This window comes from Oncorhynchus tshawytscha, linkage group LG20 (assembly GCF_018296145.1).
Source record: "Oncorhynchus tshawytscha isolate Ot180627B linkage group LG20, Otsh_v2.0, whole genome shotgun sequence".
Lineage (NCBI taxonomy): Eukaryota > Metazoa > Chordata > Actinopteri > Salmoniformes > Salmonidae > Oncorhynchus > Oncorhynchus tshawytscha.
The window spans coordinates 14339921-14359108 of record NC_056448.1 but is presented as its reverse complement, the minus strand read 5'-3'; the positions used below and the strand labels follow the sequence as shown (position 1 = coordinate 14359108).

Below are 19188 nucleotides of genomic sequence, written 5' to 3'. Positions count from 1 at the left end.
AGTCAAGCTACTGGAGTGGCCATCACGAAGCCCTGACCTCAATCATAAAGAAATTTAGGATCCAAACCCGACTCAGTTACACCAGCTCTGTCAGGAGGAATGGGACAAAATTCACCCAACTTATTGTGAGAAGCTTGTGGAAGGCTACCCGAAGTGTTTGACCCTCGTTAAACAATTTAAAGGCAATGCTACCAAATACTAATTGAGTGTATGTAAACTTCTGACCCACTGGGAATGTGATGAAAGAAATAAAAGCTGAAATAAATCGCTCTACTATTATTCTGACATTTCACATTCTTAAAATAAATTAGTGATCCTAACTGACCTAAGACAGGGAATTTTTACGAGGATTAAATGTCAGGAATTGTGAAACTGAGTTTAAATGTATTTGGCTAAGATGTATGTAAACTTCCGACTTCAACTGTACAAGCTACTAATCGCAAGCAAATGTATATAATAATATTAACAATAACAGGGTGAAAGGGATGAGATGTTTGATGATATGTTTGACATAAAATGATGAGGGAAATGGCATGGTTGAAATCTGCATCTTACTATGCACATTCTGTGCTCTTAAAGCAAGCTGAAGAAAAATTGCATACAATGTGGTGCTGAATATTGTGTAATTGATATGTAAAAACAAGCAATTTCTCACTTGTGAGCTTTGGACGTCTGAAATTCCATTTATTTGATTTACACCATTTAAAACATGTCTAAACTATTGTAATGTAGTATAATGAAACCTATAAATGCAATTATTACTTTATTGCACTTATAGAATGGCTTGAGAAAAACATGTTTAATGAACCTGAAAAACAAAGGCCAACTTAACAAGAGTATGACCATTCTTACACATTTTCAGTTAGCCATGTGTGTCCACATTTTGTTCAAGATGTTTTCTTGGCTGTCATGGAGTTTTCACAGAAATGCTTCAGTGGTTTGGAGAATGACGTCCCCCTCTTAATATCTGAGAAGAAAAGAAGAAAGCATTTCGTCACACACAGCATAATATATCTTGTAATGTGAGTTATGAGTAATCACGTGTTGAAGCATCATGGGCCCGTTTCCCAGACCTATGCCTAGTCCTGACTCATGCACTAAAAAAACATGCACAATAGTTTGTAGAATGAGAGAGTTTTAAAGACTCACTGTGAGATGTGACATCCTGAAACATAGGCATAGTTGCCAGTATAGCGAACTTCACAGCGCACAATGTTGTTGCTGTAGTCAGACTCTGGAACCTGATAGCTGGGGTTCACACTGATCTAAAAGACAGAAAGAAAGGGGTGAGAGTACAAATGTTCCATATTTTATAAAGACAATGAAAATGTGGTCTAAAACAGTTGCAACAGAGTCGTAACGGGACGGATAAACATTGATTCCGAACACAGTCAAGGAATTTCAAAATCAGCCTTTTTGCTTCTCAGAGCTGGTGTTTGAATACCTTGGGACACATTGTTCAGCACCAAAGTGCCAATAATGTCATCTGTTTTTGTGACAAACCTTCAGGACGTAGTTCCCAGGTTTCACATCTGTAATATCGATCCACTGGCAGTCGATGTCTGCGTTATAGGTATCATAACATCCTGGACTCAGGCCCTATGATTAGAAAACAGTAAGCAGCCCTCTCATGCCATTACAGACAAGAGTATTCCTCTGTAAGTAAGCATCTCTGCTGGATATCATAGCCTGGTTCTGAACAGCCATACAATCTACAGAAAAATAGTAAAAGTTGGATGTCCCTTTTGATTCGATTGGTCAACATGACATAAAGCAACACGTGTTGTGTCGGTAACCTGGGTGTGTGAGGTGCAGGCAAAGCGTCTGTAGTAGCCGTAGTCACAGGAGCTGTCCTCCAGGCAGAAGCTGGCCTTGTGTCCCTCAGCCACACTCCTCCCACCTGAATCCAGCAGGTCATAGTGGCTGAACTCATCCATGCTGTGGTAATGCCTGGAGAGAAGCAGGACAATGGAGTTTGATCAGTGTTTAAATAACTGCTTTAATCACCTTGTCATCACTTTGGCTGGCATTCAATCAAACATGTAGGTAGAAAACTGAGAAAATAATGTTGTTCCAATGCAGAGAAATACATCAAATCAAAGTTTGTCACGTGCGCCGAACACAACAGATGTAGACCTTACAGTGAAATGCTTACTTACAGGCTCTAACCAATAGTGCAAAAAAGGTATTAGGTGAACAATAGGTAAATAAAGAAATAAAAACAGTGAAAAATAACAGTAGCGAGGCTACATACAGTAGCGAGGCTATAAAAGTAGTGAGGCTACATACAGACACTGGTTAGTCGGGCTAATTGAGGTAGTATTTACATGTAGATATGGTTAAAGTGACTATGCATATATGATGAACAGAGAGTAGAAGTAGCGTAAAAGAGGGGTTGGGAGGGGGCACACAATGCAAGAAGTCCAGGTAGCCATTTGATTACCTGTTCAGGAGTCTTATGGCTTGGGGGTAGAAACTGTTAAGAAGCCTTTTGGTCCTAGACTTGGCACAGTACCGCTTGACATGCGGTAGTAGAAAGAACAGTCTATGACTGGGGTGGCTAGGGTTTTTGACAATTTTTAGGGCCTTCCTCTGACACCGCCTGGTGTAGAGGTCCTGGATGTCAGGCAGCTTAGCCCCAGTGATGTACTGGGCCGTACGCACTACACTCTGTAGTGCCTTGCGGTCGGAGGCCAAGTAATTGCCGTACCAGGCAGTGATGCAACCAGTCAGGATGACGCTCTTGATGTTGCAGCTGTAGAACCTTTTGAGGATCTCAGGACCTATGCCAAATCTTTTTAGTTTCCAGAGGGGGAATAGGCTTTGACGTGCCCTCTTCATGACGGTCTTGGTGTGTTTGGACCATTCTAGTTTGTTGGTGATGTGGACACCAAGGAACTTGAAGCTCTCAACCTGCTCCACTACAGCCCCGTCGACAAGAATGGGGGCGTGCTCGGTCCTCCTTTTCCTGTAGTCCACAATCATCTCCTTAGTCTTGGTTACGTTGAGGGATAGGTTGTTATTCTGGCACCACCCGGCCAGGTCTCTGACCTCCTCCCTATAGGCTGTCTCGTTGTCGGTGATCAGGCCTACCACTGTTGTGTCGTCTGCAAACCTAATGATGGTGTTGGAGTCGCACTTGGCCATGCAGTCGTGGGTGAACGGGGAGTACAGAAGGGGACTGAGCACACACCCCTGGGGGGCTCCAGTGTTGAGGATCAGTGTGGCAGATGTGTTGCTACCTACCTTCACCACCTGGGGGTGGCCCGTCAGGAAGTTCAGGATCCAGTTGCATTGGAAGGTGTTTAGTCCCAGGATCCTTAGCTTAGTGATGAGCTTTGAGGCTACTATGGTGTTGAACGCTGAGCTGTAGTCAATGAATAGCATTCTCACGTAAGTCTTCCTTTTGTCCAGGTGGGAAAGGGCAGTGTGGAGCACTTCATGGCTACAGACGTGAGTGCTACAGGTCTGTAGTCATTTAGGCAGGTTTCCTTTGTGCTTTTGGGAACAGGGACTATGGTGGTCTGCTTGAAACATGTTGGTATTACAGACTCAATTAGGGACATGTTGAAAATGTCTGTGAAGATACCTGCCAGTTGGTCAGCACATGCCCGGAGCACACGTTCTGGTAATCCGTCTGGCCCCGCAGCCTTGTGAATGTTGACCTGTTTTAAAGGTCTTACTCATGACGGCTACGGAGAGCGTGATCACACAGTCGTCTGGAACAGCTGATCCACTCATGCATGTCTCAGTGTTGCTTGCCTTGAAGCGAGCATAGAAGTGATTTAGCTCATCTGGTAGGCTCGTGTCACTGGGCAGCTCGCGGCTGTGCTTCCCTTTGTAGTCTGTAATAGTTTTCAAGCCCTTCCACATAAGATGAGTGTCAGAGCTGGTGTAGCATGATTCAATCTTAGCCCTGTATTGACGCATTGCCTGTTTGATGGTTCATCGCAGGGCATAGTAGGATTTCTTATAAGCTTCCGGGTTAGAGTCCCGCACCTTGAAAGCGGCAGCTCTATCCTTTAGCTCAGTGCGAATGTTGCCTGTAATATATGGCTTCTGGTTGGGGTATGTACGTACAGTCACTGTGGAGACGACGTCCTCGATGCACTTATTGATAAAGCCAGTGACCGATGAGGTGTACTCCTCAATGCCATCGGAAGAATCCCGGAACATGTTCCAGTCTGATAGCAAAACAGTCCTGTAGTGTAGCATCTGCTTCGCCTGACCACTTTTTTATAGACCGAGTCACTGGTGCTTCCTGCTTTAATTTTTGCTTGTAAGCAGGAATAAGGAGGATAGAGTTGTGGTCGGATTTACCAAATGGAGGGCGAGAGAGAGCTTTGTATGCGTCTCTGTGTGTGGAGTACAGGTGATGTAGAATTTTTCCCCTCTGGTTGCACATTTAACATGTTGATCGAAATTTGGTAGAACTGATTTAAGTATCCCTGCATTAAAGTCTCTGGCCACTAGGAGTGCCGCCTCTGGGTGAGTGGTTTCCTGTTTGCTTATTTCCTTATACAGCTGACTGAGTGCGGTCTTAGTGCATTTTATACGGTTTCAGGTACAGGTACAGTCAATGAGGCTGAGACAGACAAATCAGTTGTACAAAAACAAGCTGCAGGATGTAGGTCGATATGTACCCCATACTTGATGTTGGTACAGTATGTGACTTACTTCAGAGTATAGCTATGAGCTGAGGTAATGTGAAATGCAGACTTCTGTGGAATCGAGATACTTTTGAATGTATTCATTAAGACAAGGTTAGAGACTTTTCCCTCTGAAGGTTCTGGCTACACATCCAGCATCACATTCCTCATATGCAGCCGAAGTTATGGGTTGGAGTCAACTATTTTGAAGTGGAAATTGGAGTCAAAAACATTGACAGACTTTTGCATTGCTATATATTGCCAGACATCTGTCTGATGAGACCAGTATGTTGCTGATCAAAATATGGACATTAATCCACTCTGTGTGAGAGAAGAAATAAGAAAGAGTGAAAGAAAACAGTGTTTGTGTAAATGGCAGACAGAGATGGAGACAGAGAAACACACATTTCCAGAGCAAGGTGGAAAGGCATATAGACATTGAGACTCACTGGTGACAACTGTGCCATTCCCAGGAGTAGCGGGGTCTGCTTGGCAGGAAGTCAGCCGTCCCCTGGTTCTTCACACGTTGTGGGAACCTCAGCAGCATCCGGGTGTCATAGTCTCTGGCGCTGTAAGCCGAACTGCCCCCCCAAAACAACAATACACTTGAATACAGAACTGAATACACTTTGGACACAGAATGGGATCGAGTGCATTTATAAGCCATATACACTACCTCATTTTTAGGAAAGCGTATGATCATACATTTCTGGGAAAGGTTTGGAAGATATGACTGTTTGGGTTAGTTTTGATAATGAGTTTACAGTCTGGGCTAGTGATGATTTTTCCATGTAAACTGCAGAGCGTTTAAATGATTTGTTGAATTCTACCACTCCACCCAATTGGTGGCAGGATTCTATTTATCCACAAAATGCATCTCACTGGGCACACCATGTCATTTCAACATGGACATTTGGGTAATATTTCATTGATGTTGATCAATGAGATTTCAACCTTTATTCACCCACTCAAAAATACAAACAGAAGTTTGCTGAGTTCAATGTTTTATCACAATGCTTGCAACCATCTATAAGCACAACCAAATTCCAATAGAAAAACAATGTTTGATTTTTGGTTTAGTTGTCACTTAAATGTGCTATCACTGCACTTTCAACCATTTAAAGGCACAACAAAGTAAAATGGTAATACGGTAATACAATGTCAGTTATTACAACAACTTAAAGGGACAGTTCACCCAAATTACAAAATGACACATTGGTTTCCTAACCCTGTAAGCAGTCCAAGGACAAGGTATTACAGCAATTCATACTTTGGTTTAGTGTCCTTGGCACTGTTATATCGGTCCCATGACTTGAATGGGATTTGTGCAACAAATGTTAAAATGTTAGCATGTGGAAACAGTGCCAGGGAAACTAAACCAAAGCATGAATTACTTTCATCATGATTGCTGTCATAGACTTACCTTTTCTAAGTCAAGATCAGTTTGAGTCAAAATGCAAGCTGAGATATAATGCTAAGATTTTTTATTTTACATATCTTAAAAAACGTAAGCCTATGACACATTAACCTATTAAAAACAGTAAAACAGTTCTGTAGCAATGAGGTTTGTGCATTACGCTATAGGCCCGATAGATTATCACTGCATATGGGCTTTGCATGAAATGCCCTGGCAATGCGTTGTAGTTCTCACAATTTTTAAAAATTACATATCAAATTTGAGGTAGGCTATATGATCACATTGGTAATAGATCAGTTGTTGTATTACTTGTGAGGCATAGCTGTGTGAGCGTACATTTTAATATTTACTGGGCTGATGATGCCTGCATCTGATGGTCAGTCTCAGCGGAGGGAGAGAGTAGGAGACTGGAGTCCGCCCCTCCGCTCTCCCTTTCCTTTGCTGACACAGACCAAAAAAGTGTGTCTTCCAGCTGATAGCGAAACTCGAGTCCCACCACATTATTCCTGCCTCATACACAAATTCATGGTGTTACTCCTATGAACAGCGAAAGTTAAATATTAATCTAATAATAACGCAAACCTATCTATACACTTTCCTACTCATTACAGCTGCAGTGTTGGTTGTAAGTGCGAGTGGAAGTAGGAAGAGCTCGCATTTTGATAGCCTATAAAAGTGTTGGATAAAAAGTGTTGACAGTGCTGAGTAAGAACTTAAACTCACTCAAAACAGCAGCTATTTGCTGTGTTCGTTGACAGTCTCTCTCTAGTCATGGTTTTAAAAGATTTGTAATCTAACAGTGACAATTTTGCTGTAGCTTTCTTTTAAGCCTGCTACTTTACTGCAGACATGGTAATCTGAGCCATCCGATTGGCCAGCGGTAGGCCTATAGTGCACTTGATTTGCTCTCTGGGCCTGCTGAGAAGGTAGAGTTTGTACCTTCAGACACATGAAATGGTTCAACATTGGATCACTTCACCTATCCGGAGCGCTGGGAAGCTGAATTGGGTGCATCTACCGCCAAGAGCACGAGACAAATACAAAAAAAACAGGAACCTAAGGTGTTATCTTTGTTTTTGTTTTTACAGAAATATTTGGCAATCGACCACTGGCTTACAGGGTAAGGGAACCAATATGCAACTGTGTAATTTGGGTGAACTATCCCTAATAGCACAACCAAATGACCTGTATAGCAGTTGAGATTACATTAAAAGTACATAGTGCAAGGGATCAATGCTGTTCAAGATTATTACAGCAATTGTGAAGGTCAGACCTATGACCTTTGCATGTTCTCTCGAACATGCACACCTTCTATGATTACATAAGACATTTATAGTTACAGTAGGCTAACCTCAATGTGGTCATGTATGTATTACTCATTTTAAGGTAGAATAAATACTGTTACATTTAGTTTGTAAGAGTCTCAATTTAAGGCTATTTCCTGTATTACACAAATATTATTGAATTGTGTCTTGTTGACAACACTACCAAATACCAACATTTAAAGGATATCTAATGCTTGGCTAGTTTAATCTGAGCCACTGGCTTAATCCTATTCTTTATCTTTTATTTTTGGTTTACTTGGAGACTTGAATCCAACATGTAATTTGTTAATAGGCTATTTAATGTATTGCAGAAATGATAGTGTTGTTGTCAACAAATTCCAGTATGTCTACAAATTAATCATGTATATGTTGAAGTCACGTCTCCATCTCAACCAAGAATCACAGTTAAAGAAAATGAATCAAATCAAATCATACTTTATTTAAAGTACATTTAAAATTTGATTTCATTTGAGTTAGTCCTATTCACCATTTTTGGTTGCGATGGAGACATGAATCCAAGATCCATAAATGATTAATTTGTAAACAAACTGGAATTGAAGGCAGAATAGATTAGTGGCAGATATGGAACTATCCAAGCAGACGATACATCTCCTTCAAATGTTGATATTTAGTTGCATTGACAACCAAACACAATTCAATATCCAGTGTGTCTCCATCTCAACCAAAAATGTAAGTTAAAGAATAGGACTAAATCTAATCAAACTTTAAATGCACTTTAAATTAAGTTTGATTTAGTACTATTCTTTAACTTTGATATTTGGTTGAGATGGAGACATGAAACCAACATATTAATGATTAACTTGAAGATTAGATTTGAAATCAACAAATGCTTAAAACCCTTGGCCTATATACACTGAACATAAATAAAAATGCAACATGTAAAGTGTTGGTCCCATGTTTCATGAGTTAAAATAAAAAATCCCAGATAGTTTCCATATGCACAAAAAGCTTATTCATCTCAATTATTTTGCACAAATGTGTTGACATCTCTGGTAGTGAGCATTACTCCTTTGCCAAAATAATCAATTTACCTAAGCTGATTAAACAGCATGATCATAACACAGGGGCACCTTGTGCTGGGGACAATAAAAGATCACTCTAAAATGTGCAGTTTTGTCAGAAAACACAATGCCACAGATGTCTCAAGTTGAGGGAGCATACAATTGGCATGCTGACTTCAGGAATGTCCACCGAGCTGTTGCCAGATAATTAAATGTTCATTTCTCTACCATAAACTGCCTCCAACGTCGTTTTAGAGAATTTGGCAGTAGTCCAACCGGCCTCACAACCGCAGACCACACAAGCCCAGTACAGCCCATTTATACTTAAGTAAACTGACACTTAAATATATTTTTAGCAATTACATTTACTTTTGATACTTAAAACGAATATTTTTACACTTTTACTTGAGTCATTTTCTATTAAGGTATCTTCACTTTTACTCAAGTATGACAATAGGGTAATTTTTCCAACTTTGAAATTATTTTAAATTAGATTCAATCAGTTAGCACCCAGTGGGATGTGTATGCTGCTCTGGGGTAAACCAAAACCGCAAACACTCAAGTGTTACGACTCACACACATTCTGACTCACAAGTTGTTGGACAATAACCTTCTTTAAATCCCATAGAGTTTGTTCCAATAATACCTTGACAAGCAATTCTCTTCGTTTGCACATCTGAGGTTGTACATTGGAACTCTCTGGACATATACGGAGGCTTGAATGTAGTATGCGTCTGGTACAAGATCAGGCAGACCTAGAGGGGATGCATTTGTTTTAAACACAAATTATTGTTATATCAAGAAAAAATTGACACAGACCGTATCTTTTTTATCTTTTTACAGCTACATGTAGGCTACTGGACAAAATATTCCGGCACTGCAGCAAATGCATTCCAAATTCCAACCCTTCAAACATGCTGTCCAATAGTCCACAGTCTTACCGTTCTGATGGTACCTTGTGCCATATCCAGGTCTCTCTCTGCGCCTGGGACTCTCGTACACGTCATAGTAATTGTAGTAAGGATTATCTGAATCTGAATCGGAGGTCTTGTATGGGTTGTAAGGATCATCCCCTGCCATCACGTCTTCTCTTCTCGGCGAAGGGGACGGTTTGTCCTGTGTCCCATTCGTCGTGCCATTTGCCTTAGTTTCTGCATGGCCACTTGGATGGACATCCTGATGCTGGTGCCCCTGTCCCCTCGGCGGCTTTGGAACTTGAGGTGGTAGCCAGCGCGGGCGCGCTCCTGCACGGGACACTGTGTGGGTAGACGAGAGAGACTGTCTTGAGGAGTCAGAAGGCTTGTTAGCTTCCCCATCTCTAATGATGGTGACAGGTTTCTCCTGCTCTTTATTGCCGCCTTTTTGCTTTGGTGGTCGATATTCCGAGCCGTGACTCAGAAGGCTAAAAACGTTACCATTGTGCGCCCATTGTATTGTCTGCCGTATACCTGGCACTTGGTTATTTACTTGTCTCGTCTCTGGTGGATGCCGCTGAGATTGGACAGTTTGCAGTATCCAAATTAATAAACATACGTGCCCACACGCATAAAAAATGCCAAATTTACACGCGCCCATAATACAATTAGTTCAACTAAATAGATTATGACTAATTACAAATATTTTAATTTCTGTGGTCTAGCATTTGTACTTTGAAACTAAAGTACATTAAAGTAAGTCTAATTTACACCAAATTAAATCCTGAAAAACTTGCACCAGTATTGCTATGTTCGCCACGCAACCTCACATCGTTCTGTTCGGATTTTTGCAGATGCGCTAAGAGTGGGGAGGAGTTGAACATTTGAAGTTTCTAATTCGGTTTTTAGACAAGCCCGGTGCTCATGTAATAAATAGACAGAAAGGCTACTTGACACCGGCCCTCCAAATGGATCTGCTCCAGAGTTGGATAACAGAAAACCATGTGTTATGGTTAAGTTATATAACTGTCTGACATAAGGCCTTGTGTAATGTAATTAGAAAGAGGTGAGGATGTGTAGCCTAAATACTAACCATGGAGTAAAATGACAAATATTCAGCATTTATAAATTAAATATGAATGTTTAATTTTCTTTTAGATACATTTATCTAGGATACATAGTGGCTCAATGAATCGACATTTCAACTGGTCCCTCAGTAAATACCTATGTCACCCTGATATATTACAAATTTGCAAACACTTATATGTTGAGACCTATCTGGGTAATCAAGGTGGAATCACTGATGTGTAGACTTTCCTAATGACTGCTTCTGTCTTGGAAAAGCACATCACAGTCACAATGCCTTTCTGCAATTACCCCACCTAGGAATAGGAATATCCTGGGAGAAAACACAGCACACACACACACAGTATTTTATAGTCAGACATTAGTTGGGAAGATTCTGATGGCCTTTTATTCATAGTATGTGATAAGAAAATAAATTCCTCTGCCAGATCAACAAAATCTTATGACAAATAGCACTTACTCTGTCAGATGAACTCTGACGAAAGTGCAACCCATTGTGCCAAAATCTCAGCACATCAACTTTCTCATAGGAGGAGCTCTGAAATGTAAACAGGAATGCATGATGGCTTTACATGTCATTGGAACATCCACTCCCAAGTTCCATAAACCTAAACTGAACAAAATATTCCAGTTATAGTTTTCCAATACCCTCTTTCTTTTTGGCCCTTCTTTGGCAAATGTGATTATCTTATTTTCAAGCTTTGCAATATGATTTTATGTAGCAGTTATTTTATGCAATAAACACATTGAGGTCTGTGTGTTCTTTCAATTGGGAGTGTTTCATTGTGGCTTTTGGTTGCAGTATGACCATGTTGACCCCTAAAGCCCTGGACAAATCTAAACCTTTACTCTTCTCTTGCAGTATGCCAGTGAAAACACTTCCCTGTTGTTAACACTAGGCCTAGGGACATAATACATGGTTGGGAAATCTTAATCAATGGTTTTCATTTCTCAGTCTAGCCGTCTTTATACGACTGACCACAGTAGCCACGACTGCACTGCAGATGAAAAACCATTAGAACACAACACAATCTAATCTCTCAATCCACAGCCAACACGGCTGTACACTATCAAAATACACAACGTACAATGTACACTAAGAATCCTGAAACTAAGGGAGCAATGTTATATCCACACGTGACACTAGGGGACAGATTGAAGCAAACCAATATAATGCTTTTAAATTTTTTACATCTTTCACAGTTTTGTAATATGAATGTTTACCATTGGACACTGGACACTTTCTATTAGTCATTAATTCAACAGTATTGTACATTGCAGATTGATTAGTCTGTGTGTCCACAAAGCTCTTTTCATCAACCACATAAAAATACAAAATATGTGGAATATGGAAAGCACTCGTTTTTAACCTCCTAAAATTATAATAAATGAACATTGCATTTTTGCATAGATTGGCATAGAATGTGTCATTGACCTAACACTGTGGAAAAATCCAACTTTATAGAATAGGCCAGCCAGTAGTGAATTCTAAGTCTGCTTTGCACATCTGCTTTCCGACAAGCGTCACATGACTTCACATCATCCCTTGTGTAAGCTCTCTAAAGGCAAATCAGAGCCAAGAGGCATTATTTGACTTCCCTAAAATGTGCCCTCCAACCGTCTTGGAATTGAATAGCAGACATTTGATCCCGTGAAGTGGAGTAGCCATTGGATTTAGTTCAATCTAAAATAAGCAACAAAGACAACTATGGGGATAAAATTAACTATTTACATTTACAGGGCTCTCAAAAGGAACAGTACACTTACTGAAAAAAATAGGCTTCTAACAAACAGTTGTGGCAAACCTTTGGCCAATTTGCAGCAAACTCAGTACAAATATGCAAATTAGATCACAGAACTTTAAATGAACTTGCTTCTCACAGAGAAAACTGAACATACTAAACATACAAAATATACTAAACGTATTCAATGTCTTAACAGATACAAATAAATCCAATACAACTTGAAGTCATCAGCATGGTAATGCAGAAAAGAGCAAAGACTGGATCTTCTCCACATAAATTGTTTATTTAATATTTATGTTGCTACATTTACATTAGAGAAATGGGGATATATGGGGATATTGACTGTAGGATGTTTAAAGGGGCAACTACAGAATTTACATGAGCCAAGTGATAACTGAGCAATAGCTTTCAACCAATGGAAGTTTAAAAGATCATTAACACTGAAATAATTCAAACAGAAAATTCAAACCCAGTTCAGAACTATTTACTTTTTTGAGTGAACTTGAGAACTTTGAACCCTTTCGTCCAAAACTTGTTGAATGCATGCACTGAAACATTCAGAAAACACAAAAGAAAAACACAATTAGGATACTGAAAACATTTTCTATTTTGGCATCTTAAAAGGTAGACTCAGCAGCTAATGTGCGTGCGGGTTCAGCTTTTGAAAAAACGGAGTCAGCTGTTACGAAGTTACCTTGGTGTTGGTATGCTTCTCACTGAAACTAGATTTCTATATATTTTTCAGCAAAGAAACAATGTTTCTGCCGTTTACAAATGCTATATAAACAAACGATGTAGCTAGCATAAACTGGGACTTAGGCCTACTAAATGTCCCTTTAAATGTGTGGCCAACTGTTCCTAAGGAAGGCACAGTATACACGATTTTACTCCAGCCAAGCCTCAGCATAATTGGTTCAAACTAATCAACTAATTATGATAATCAATCTAGACGGGGGACTTCATCATTAAGAGACAGTTGTCTACAGTTGTCTTTGGTTCCTGACTCAGGTGTATAAGACTTGCGTGGAAGAAAACCAACCAAAAATGGTGTTATGCCTAATATGGCAATTCAAAAATGAATTTATGATAGCTTTCATTTCAAAGCCATGTGTGCAAGAAGCTTTGACTTTGAACACATCATTCTCTGTCCTCAGATTGATTGAAGGCCCAAAAAATGTTGTCTTGTAACTGATTGCTTCTAGCAAGAGAGAAGGAACACATGATCAAGATGTGCTAGCTACTAGTTCCAAGCAATAAAATATCTAATTGTTACAAAGAATAAATGTATTGGCTACATTTATGAGAATAACACATGCATTTGCATTCCTTACCAAGCTTGAAGAGGACACGCTCACTTATCACTCAATAAAAGCGTTATGAGGGATTGCACCACAAACATCTTTCCAGGGAGTTGATGCAGCCTCTTCCAACACAACGGGTAGGGGTATCCATCTGGAAAAAGTAAAGTCTTGCTTTGACGTCAAATCAGCTCATATTGTTGTAACCTTAACTGTTGTGCTAGCTAACATGCTACTGAACAGTGAAACTAGCATATTGATATCCATATTGGCATTAAAAGACAGAAACGTATTCACCTAAAAATAAGTGTTTACGCAAATCATTAGTTAGCTATCACATTAATTGTGCAAAAATACGATAGCTAACGTTAGATAAAAACTGGTATCAACAAAATGTGTTTCACTCTATAACATAAAACATGACATTGCTAACTGGGGATCAATTAGACAAATGTTTTTGTTTATAGGAAGTTTAATAAGTGAGACACTCACCTGAACACTTTGATAGGTAGCAAGCTATATAGTTTGGTTTCCATTTTCCAAAATATTTTTCCAATCTCCCTGATTGGTCGTCAACGGTTACTTGTCTTGGAACTCATGTGTTCATCAGAAACGGCTTATGATGACCAGTTTGCCTCTAGTGGCAATAAAGGTTTGCCGCAGATTCACCAGTAGTGGCAAACATTTGCAAACTTGGAATATTTTGTGGCACACTATTTACAGTGCCTTCAGAAAGTATTCACACCCTTGACTTTTTCCACATTTCGTTGTGTTACAGCCTGAATTTTAAATGGATTAAATTGAGATGTGTCAATAGCATACACACAATACCCAATAATGCCAAAGTGGAATGACGTTTAGAAAGTTTTACAAATTAATAAAAAAATCAACAGTTTAAATGTCTTGAGTCAATAAGTATTCAACCCCTTTGTTATAGCAAGTCTTAACAAGTCACATAATAAGTTGCATGGAGTCACTGTGTGCAATACTGTTTAACATTATTTGTGAATGAGTAGCTCATCTCTGTACCCCACACATACAATTACATTTAATGTCCCTCAGGCGAGCAGTGAATTTCAATCACAGATTCAACCACAAAGACCAAGGAGGTTTTCCAATGCTTCGCAAAGGGCAGATAGATCAAAAAATAAAGTAGACATTGAATATCTCTTTGAGCATGGTGAAGTTATTATCAATACAGCCAGTCATTACAAAGCTACAGGAGGTCTTCCTAACTCAGTTGCCAGAGAGGAAGGAAACCGCTCAGGGATTTCATTCTGAGGCCAAACAGTTAGAGTTTAATGGCTGTGATAGTTTTTTCCTGAGTATGGATCAACAACACTATAGTTACTTCACAATACTAACCTAAACGACAGATTGAAAAGAAAGAAGTCTGTACAGAATAAAAATATTCCAAAACATGCAGCCTGTAAAATGTGGCAAAAAATGTGGCGAAGAAATAAACTTCATGTCCTGAATACAAAGCGTTATGTTTGGGGCAAATCCAACACAACATATCACTGCGTACGACTTTTCATATTTTCAAGCATGGTGGTGGTTGCATCATGTTATGGGTGTGCTTGTCATCGGCTAGGACTATGGAGTTTTTTGGGATAAAAATAATGGAATCGAGTTAAGCACGGGCAAAATCCTAGAGGAAAACCTGGTTCAGTCTGCTTTCCAACAGATACTGGGAGACTAATTCACCTTTCAGCAGGACAATAACCTAAAACACAAGGCCAAATCTACACTGGAGTTGCTTACCAATATGACATTGAATGTTCCTGAGTGGCCTAGTTACAGTTTTGACCTAAATTTCCTTGAATATATATGTCAAGACTTGAAAATGGCTGTCTAGCAATGATCAACACAAAACTTGAAAGAGCTTGAAGTATTTTTAAAAGGATAATGTGCAAATATTGTACAATCCAGGTGTGCAAAGCTCTTAATAAAGATGTACTCAGAGTTACAGCTGTTATCGCTGCCGAAAGTGATTTTAATATGTATTGACTAAGGGGTGTGAATACTTACATAAGACATTTCGGTAATTAATTTTCAATACATTTACAAAAATGTCTAAAAACACATTTTTCCGTTTTCTTTTTGAGAGCATTGTGTGTAGATGGGTGAGAAAAATAACAATTTAATCAATTTTGAATTCAGGCTGTAAAACAACAAAATGTGGAATAAGTCAAGGGATATGAATACTTTCTGAAGACACTAATTTGGAGCAAATTTGCAACAAACTTGCGGGAGGTTTGTCACAACAATTAACTTTCCTGTCTTTGGAAAGTACATCAGTGTCAAATTATGTTAATTGAAAAAACAAAAGCAGCCTCAAAAGACATGTATGGTAAATATGTTTTATTATTCTCACTGGAGCAGGCTAGTACTCTTATCAACGTGGTTTTCCATTCACCTGTTAAAGCATTCAAATAGAAAATGTTGTGTCTTTTCCAGTTAAGTTATATATGCTATAGATTTATTATAAGTAGAGACCTATTTCCAGTAAATCGAACAGATGGTCTATCTTTTCAGATAAAAAGGAGGAAGGAAATGTTGATTAGTCATTTGAACAGGATTTGATTAGTTGGCTGTAATTGCCTATACTTTTGATTCAGCATACCAATAGTTCCCCAAAAAGTGAAAATATGCGTAGTTGTTTCTGGGTTGGTCCCTCTGTTCAACCGACCAGCAGAACCATCTGTACTGGCCACGGTTGTTTTTCAAGTAATTTTTTGAATCGCTCCATGCAGACTCCTCTCTGGTAAGGGCAGCACAGTGTTCCTAGCCAGTGGAACCACATATGCAAGCCATTAGCCAAGTTCCTTTGTCCACGTGGCTTGAATTTTCGCTTTTCGACTTTGGGCACAGACAGCCTTGTGGACATGCTACGAATTATTCAAAGACTGCCACTTCTAAAAATGATTGTATAAGAATCTTCTGTCAGCAGTAGGAAATGAGGCAGCAGGAGCTGACATCAACTGCATCCCAATATCTCAAGCAAAGAACTTCAACTGGTAGATCAGAGCCAGCTTGGATATAGGCTATGGCAGAAATATACCAGTGTTAGATTTTTTTTTCACCTTTCAATATCAAGACAAAGATATCCCACTGGAAAAAAACTGGTTGAATCAACGTTTACATGTAATACAAAATAATATATATATGTGTGTGATGAGTGAAAAACTTGAGACATCACTGTAAGGGAATGCATTTTTTAAAATCCAACTTTTAACCTAAATCCAATGACATGGTTAAATGTTTTACATTTTACTTTGAATTCACGTTAGTTGATAACTCAGACAAATATAAATCAAAACTAGACATTAAAATTACGATTTGCTCTGCTTAGTATGGGCTGCTTAGTGGTGATGATACTATTATGTCTTCCTCCTGTCCCTCACATACACCCCAACACAGTTTATTATTTTCCTCCCTCAAGTATTTTATCCAGTCACCGTTTCCCAGTCCACATCCCCTTTGCAATATCAGTCAAATTATCTTGTGGTCATAATTTCCAACACCAAGTATTTGAAACTAGGCTTCCACTTCTATACTGCAGATAAATAAACATCAAGATTGACAATTTCTATGTTTTTTCTTTCATAAACTGCTGGTTTCAATTACTCAACTCAATTTAAGAGTATAGAACTGCATCTTGGCAGCACACACATATACACATACCACAGGCTACGTGGCATTCTGCACGTGTAGGCTTCCAAATATCAGTAGGCCTAGACACAGCATCCAGGAGGAGGAGCCCCTAACTGAGGCAGAGAGGAACCCCAGAGACCCCCACACTGTACTGCCCCAGCCCACAACGGCACTGGAGCTGCTAGTTTCATTCCAACTCCATAATGATCAGTTCTTTTCAACCTCTTAAAGTCTGGCATCTGAAATACATGGGAGTCAGTCTGTGGCTCAAAGTGAACCCTGGACTTTTGAATGTTGGCAGATACTAAACGTGTAATGTAATGATGTGTAATGTAATGATGTCTCATTAAGTTATCTTCTTCCCAGGACAATCACCATAAACTGTGTGCATTGTCTGGGTAATATGGAAGCAAAGATTCAAAGAAATGGACAGGATGTAGTAAAATCAAGAAAGACATGTGAGGGGGGAGAGCGATAACAGAGAAGCCAGGTCAGAATGTTAATCTGAAGTAAAATTACACTTAGATATTTCAAGTTTCCTTTTTGTTGTCCTGTTCAGTTCTATAACTGCCACTGCATTAGCAGTGGTCATAATTTGCGGTCACTACAGCTCACTTCACCAAAGCTTAATAAGCACACTGGCACCATCTACTGGGCATATAATATATTGCAGCCAACCAGCAAACAGGTGGTGGCCCTTTATTTTGGAAGTTATTGGGTGTGCAACACTGGCATTTATCTTGTGGAAGATGTTGCAGGTACCAAACAGAGAACCAATAGTATCTCGGTGGACATTTTACAGAGCAGTTGCATTTTAAAAGACCTACAAAACATTATTTGTGTGTCTTTAGTAGTGTAGTCTCACCTTGTATTGAGGATGTGTAGAATATGTTTGTGTTCTCCTCTGACCCTTGGCTTGCAGTCAGAGGCACATCCAAGAAACACGTTAGTGACAGAAAGCTAAAGGACAGGTAGCTTTAATCGTAATAGGTTGTCTTGCAAACACAGTGCCTTCTCACCCACCCTAAAACAAATACAGTGAAATTGCACATGCAACACTGTACAGCTACTATTTGAACACAGCCTTGACCTTCAACAAAGAGTAGCCTCTATCAATCAGAAACTGTCCAGGTAGGAGGTAGCACATTTCCCTTTCTTTTAAGGCTATGTATGGGATAGAAACAACAAAATGCAAGTCCAGGGCATAGATACATTCATAGCTATCCTTTATAAGATATGACCAAGGAGGAAAACACCAAAATTGAGCTGGCCAACAGTGGAGGTAAAACAATATAGGAAAATCTATCAGTGTAGGTCATCATTGAAAATAATAATTTGTTCTTAATTTAATGAAGGATCTGGCTGTTTTTTTGTACCATCGTCTTTGAAATGCAAGAGAAAGGCGATAATGTATTATTCCCACCCAGGCGCAATTTAGATTTTGTATGTGCAAAGTTTTAGACTGGTCCAATGAACCATTGTATTTCTGTTCAATTTTGCATCAAGTGTCACGGCAGATTTCCTCCTCTTCCTCTGAAGAGGTGTAGCAAGGATCGGACCAATATGCAGCGTGGTAGGTGTCCATGTTATTTAAATAAGAAACTCAACATGAACACAAATACAAAATAACAAAGTGAACTGGCAACAAAACAGTCCCGTGACGCATAAACACAGACACAGGAAACAATCACCCACAAAATACCCAAAGAACATGGCTTCCTAAATATGGTTCCCAATCAGAGACAACGATAAACACCTGCTTCTAATTGAGAACCAATCTAGGCAACCATAGACTTACATAAACACCTAGACTAGATTTACACCCCATAAACATACAAAACCCCTAGACCACCCCTTGACAGTGCAGTTAGATTAACAAGAATTTAATGTTTCAACCCATATCAGATATGTCTATGTCCTGGGATATTTTCTTGTTACTTACAACCTCATTCTAATCACATTAGCATGTCTGGTCAATTCAATGTCTGGTCAGAACACCTGTTTCACATTAGAACACGGAATTCTCTGCCCGGAGAACCGACACCCTCAACGTCCACAGTGCCTGGAGAAGCTTT

General features: G+C 39.4%; 1 protein-coding gene and 1 pseudogene across 1 annotated transcript; one reads left to right on the top strand and one right to left on the bottom strand.

Moving 5' to 3' along the window:
* The window catches only part of LOC112219410, a 69772-nt pseudogene that overhangs the window by 19916 nt on the left and 30668 nt on the right, over positions 1-19188 (top strand).
* Positions 659-10232, bottom strand: LOC112219411 (protein-lysine 6-oxidase). Its single transcript, XM_024380634.2, has 7 exons — positions 9355-10232; positions 9060-9168; positions 5099-5230; positions 1797-1950; positions 1504-1599; positions 1150-1265; positions 659-967 (listed from the first exon to the last, which is right to left on the bottom strand). Exons 1-7 carry the CDS (start codon positions 9986-9988, stop codon positions 961-963), a joined length of 1248 nt encoding a protein of 415 aa, XP_024236402.1. The 5' UTR covers positions 9989-10232; the 3' UTR covers positions 659-960.

What these genes read in the sequence shown, in the direction of transcription:
- LOC112219411 (XM_024380634.2), bottom strand. Translation starts at nt 9,988, where the DNA reads ATGGGCGCGTGTAAATTTGGCATTTTTTATGCGTGTGGGCACGTATGT. An exon ending in GAAGAGAATTGCTTGTCAAG is followed by an intron (nt 5,231 to 9,059) that starts GTATTATTGGAA and finishes TTGGGGGGGCAG; the next exon opens with TTCGGCTTACAGCGCCAGAG. An exon ending in CCTGCACCTCACACACCCAG is followed by an intron (nt 1,600 to 1,796) that starts GTTACCGACACA and finishes TTCTAATCATAG; the next exon opens with GGCCTGAGTCCAGGATGTTA.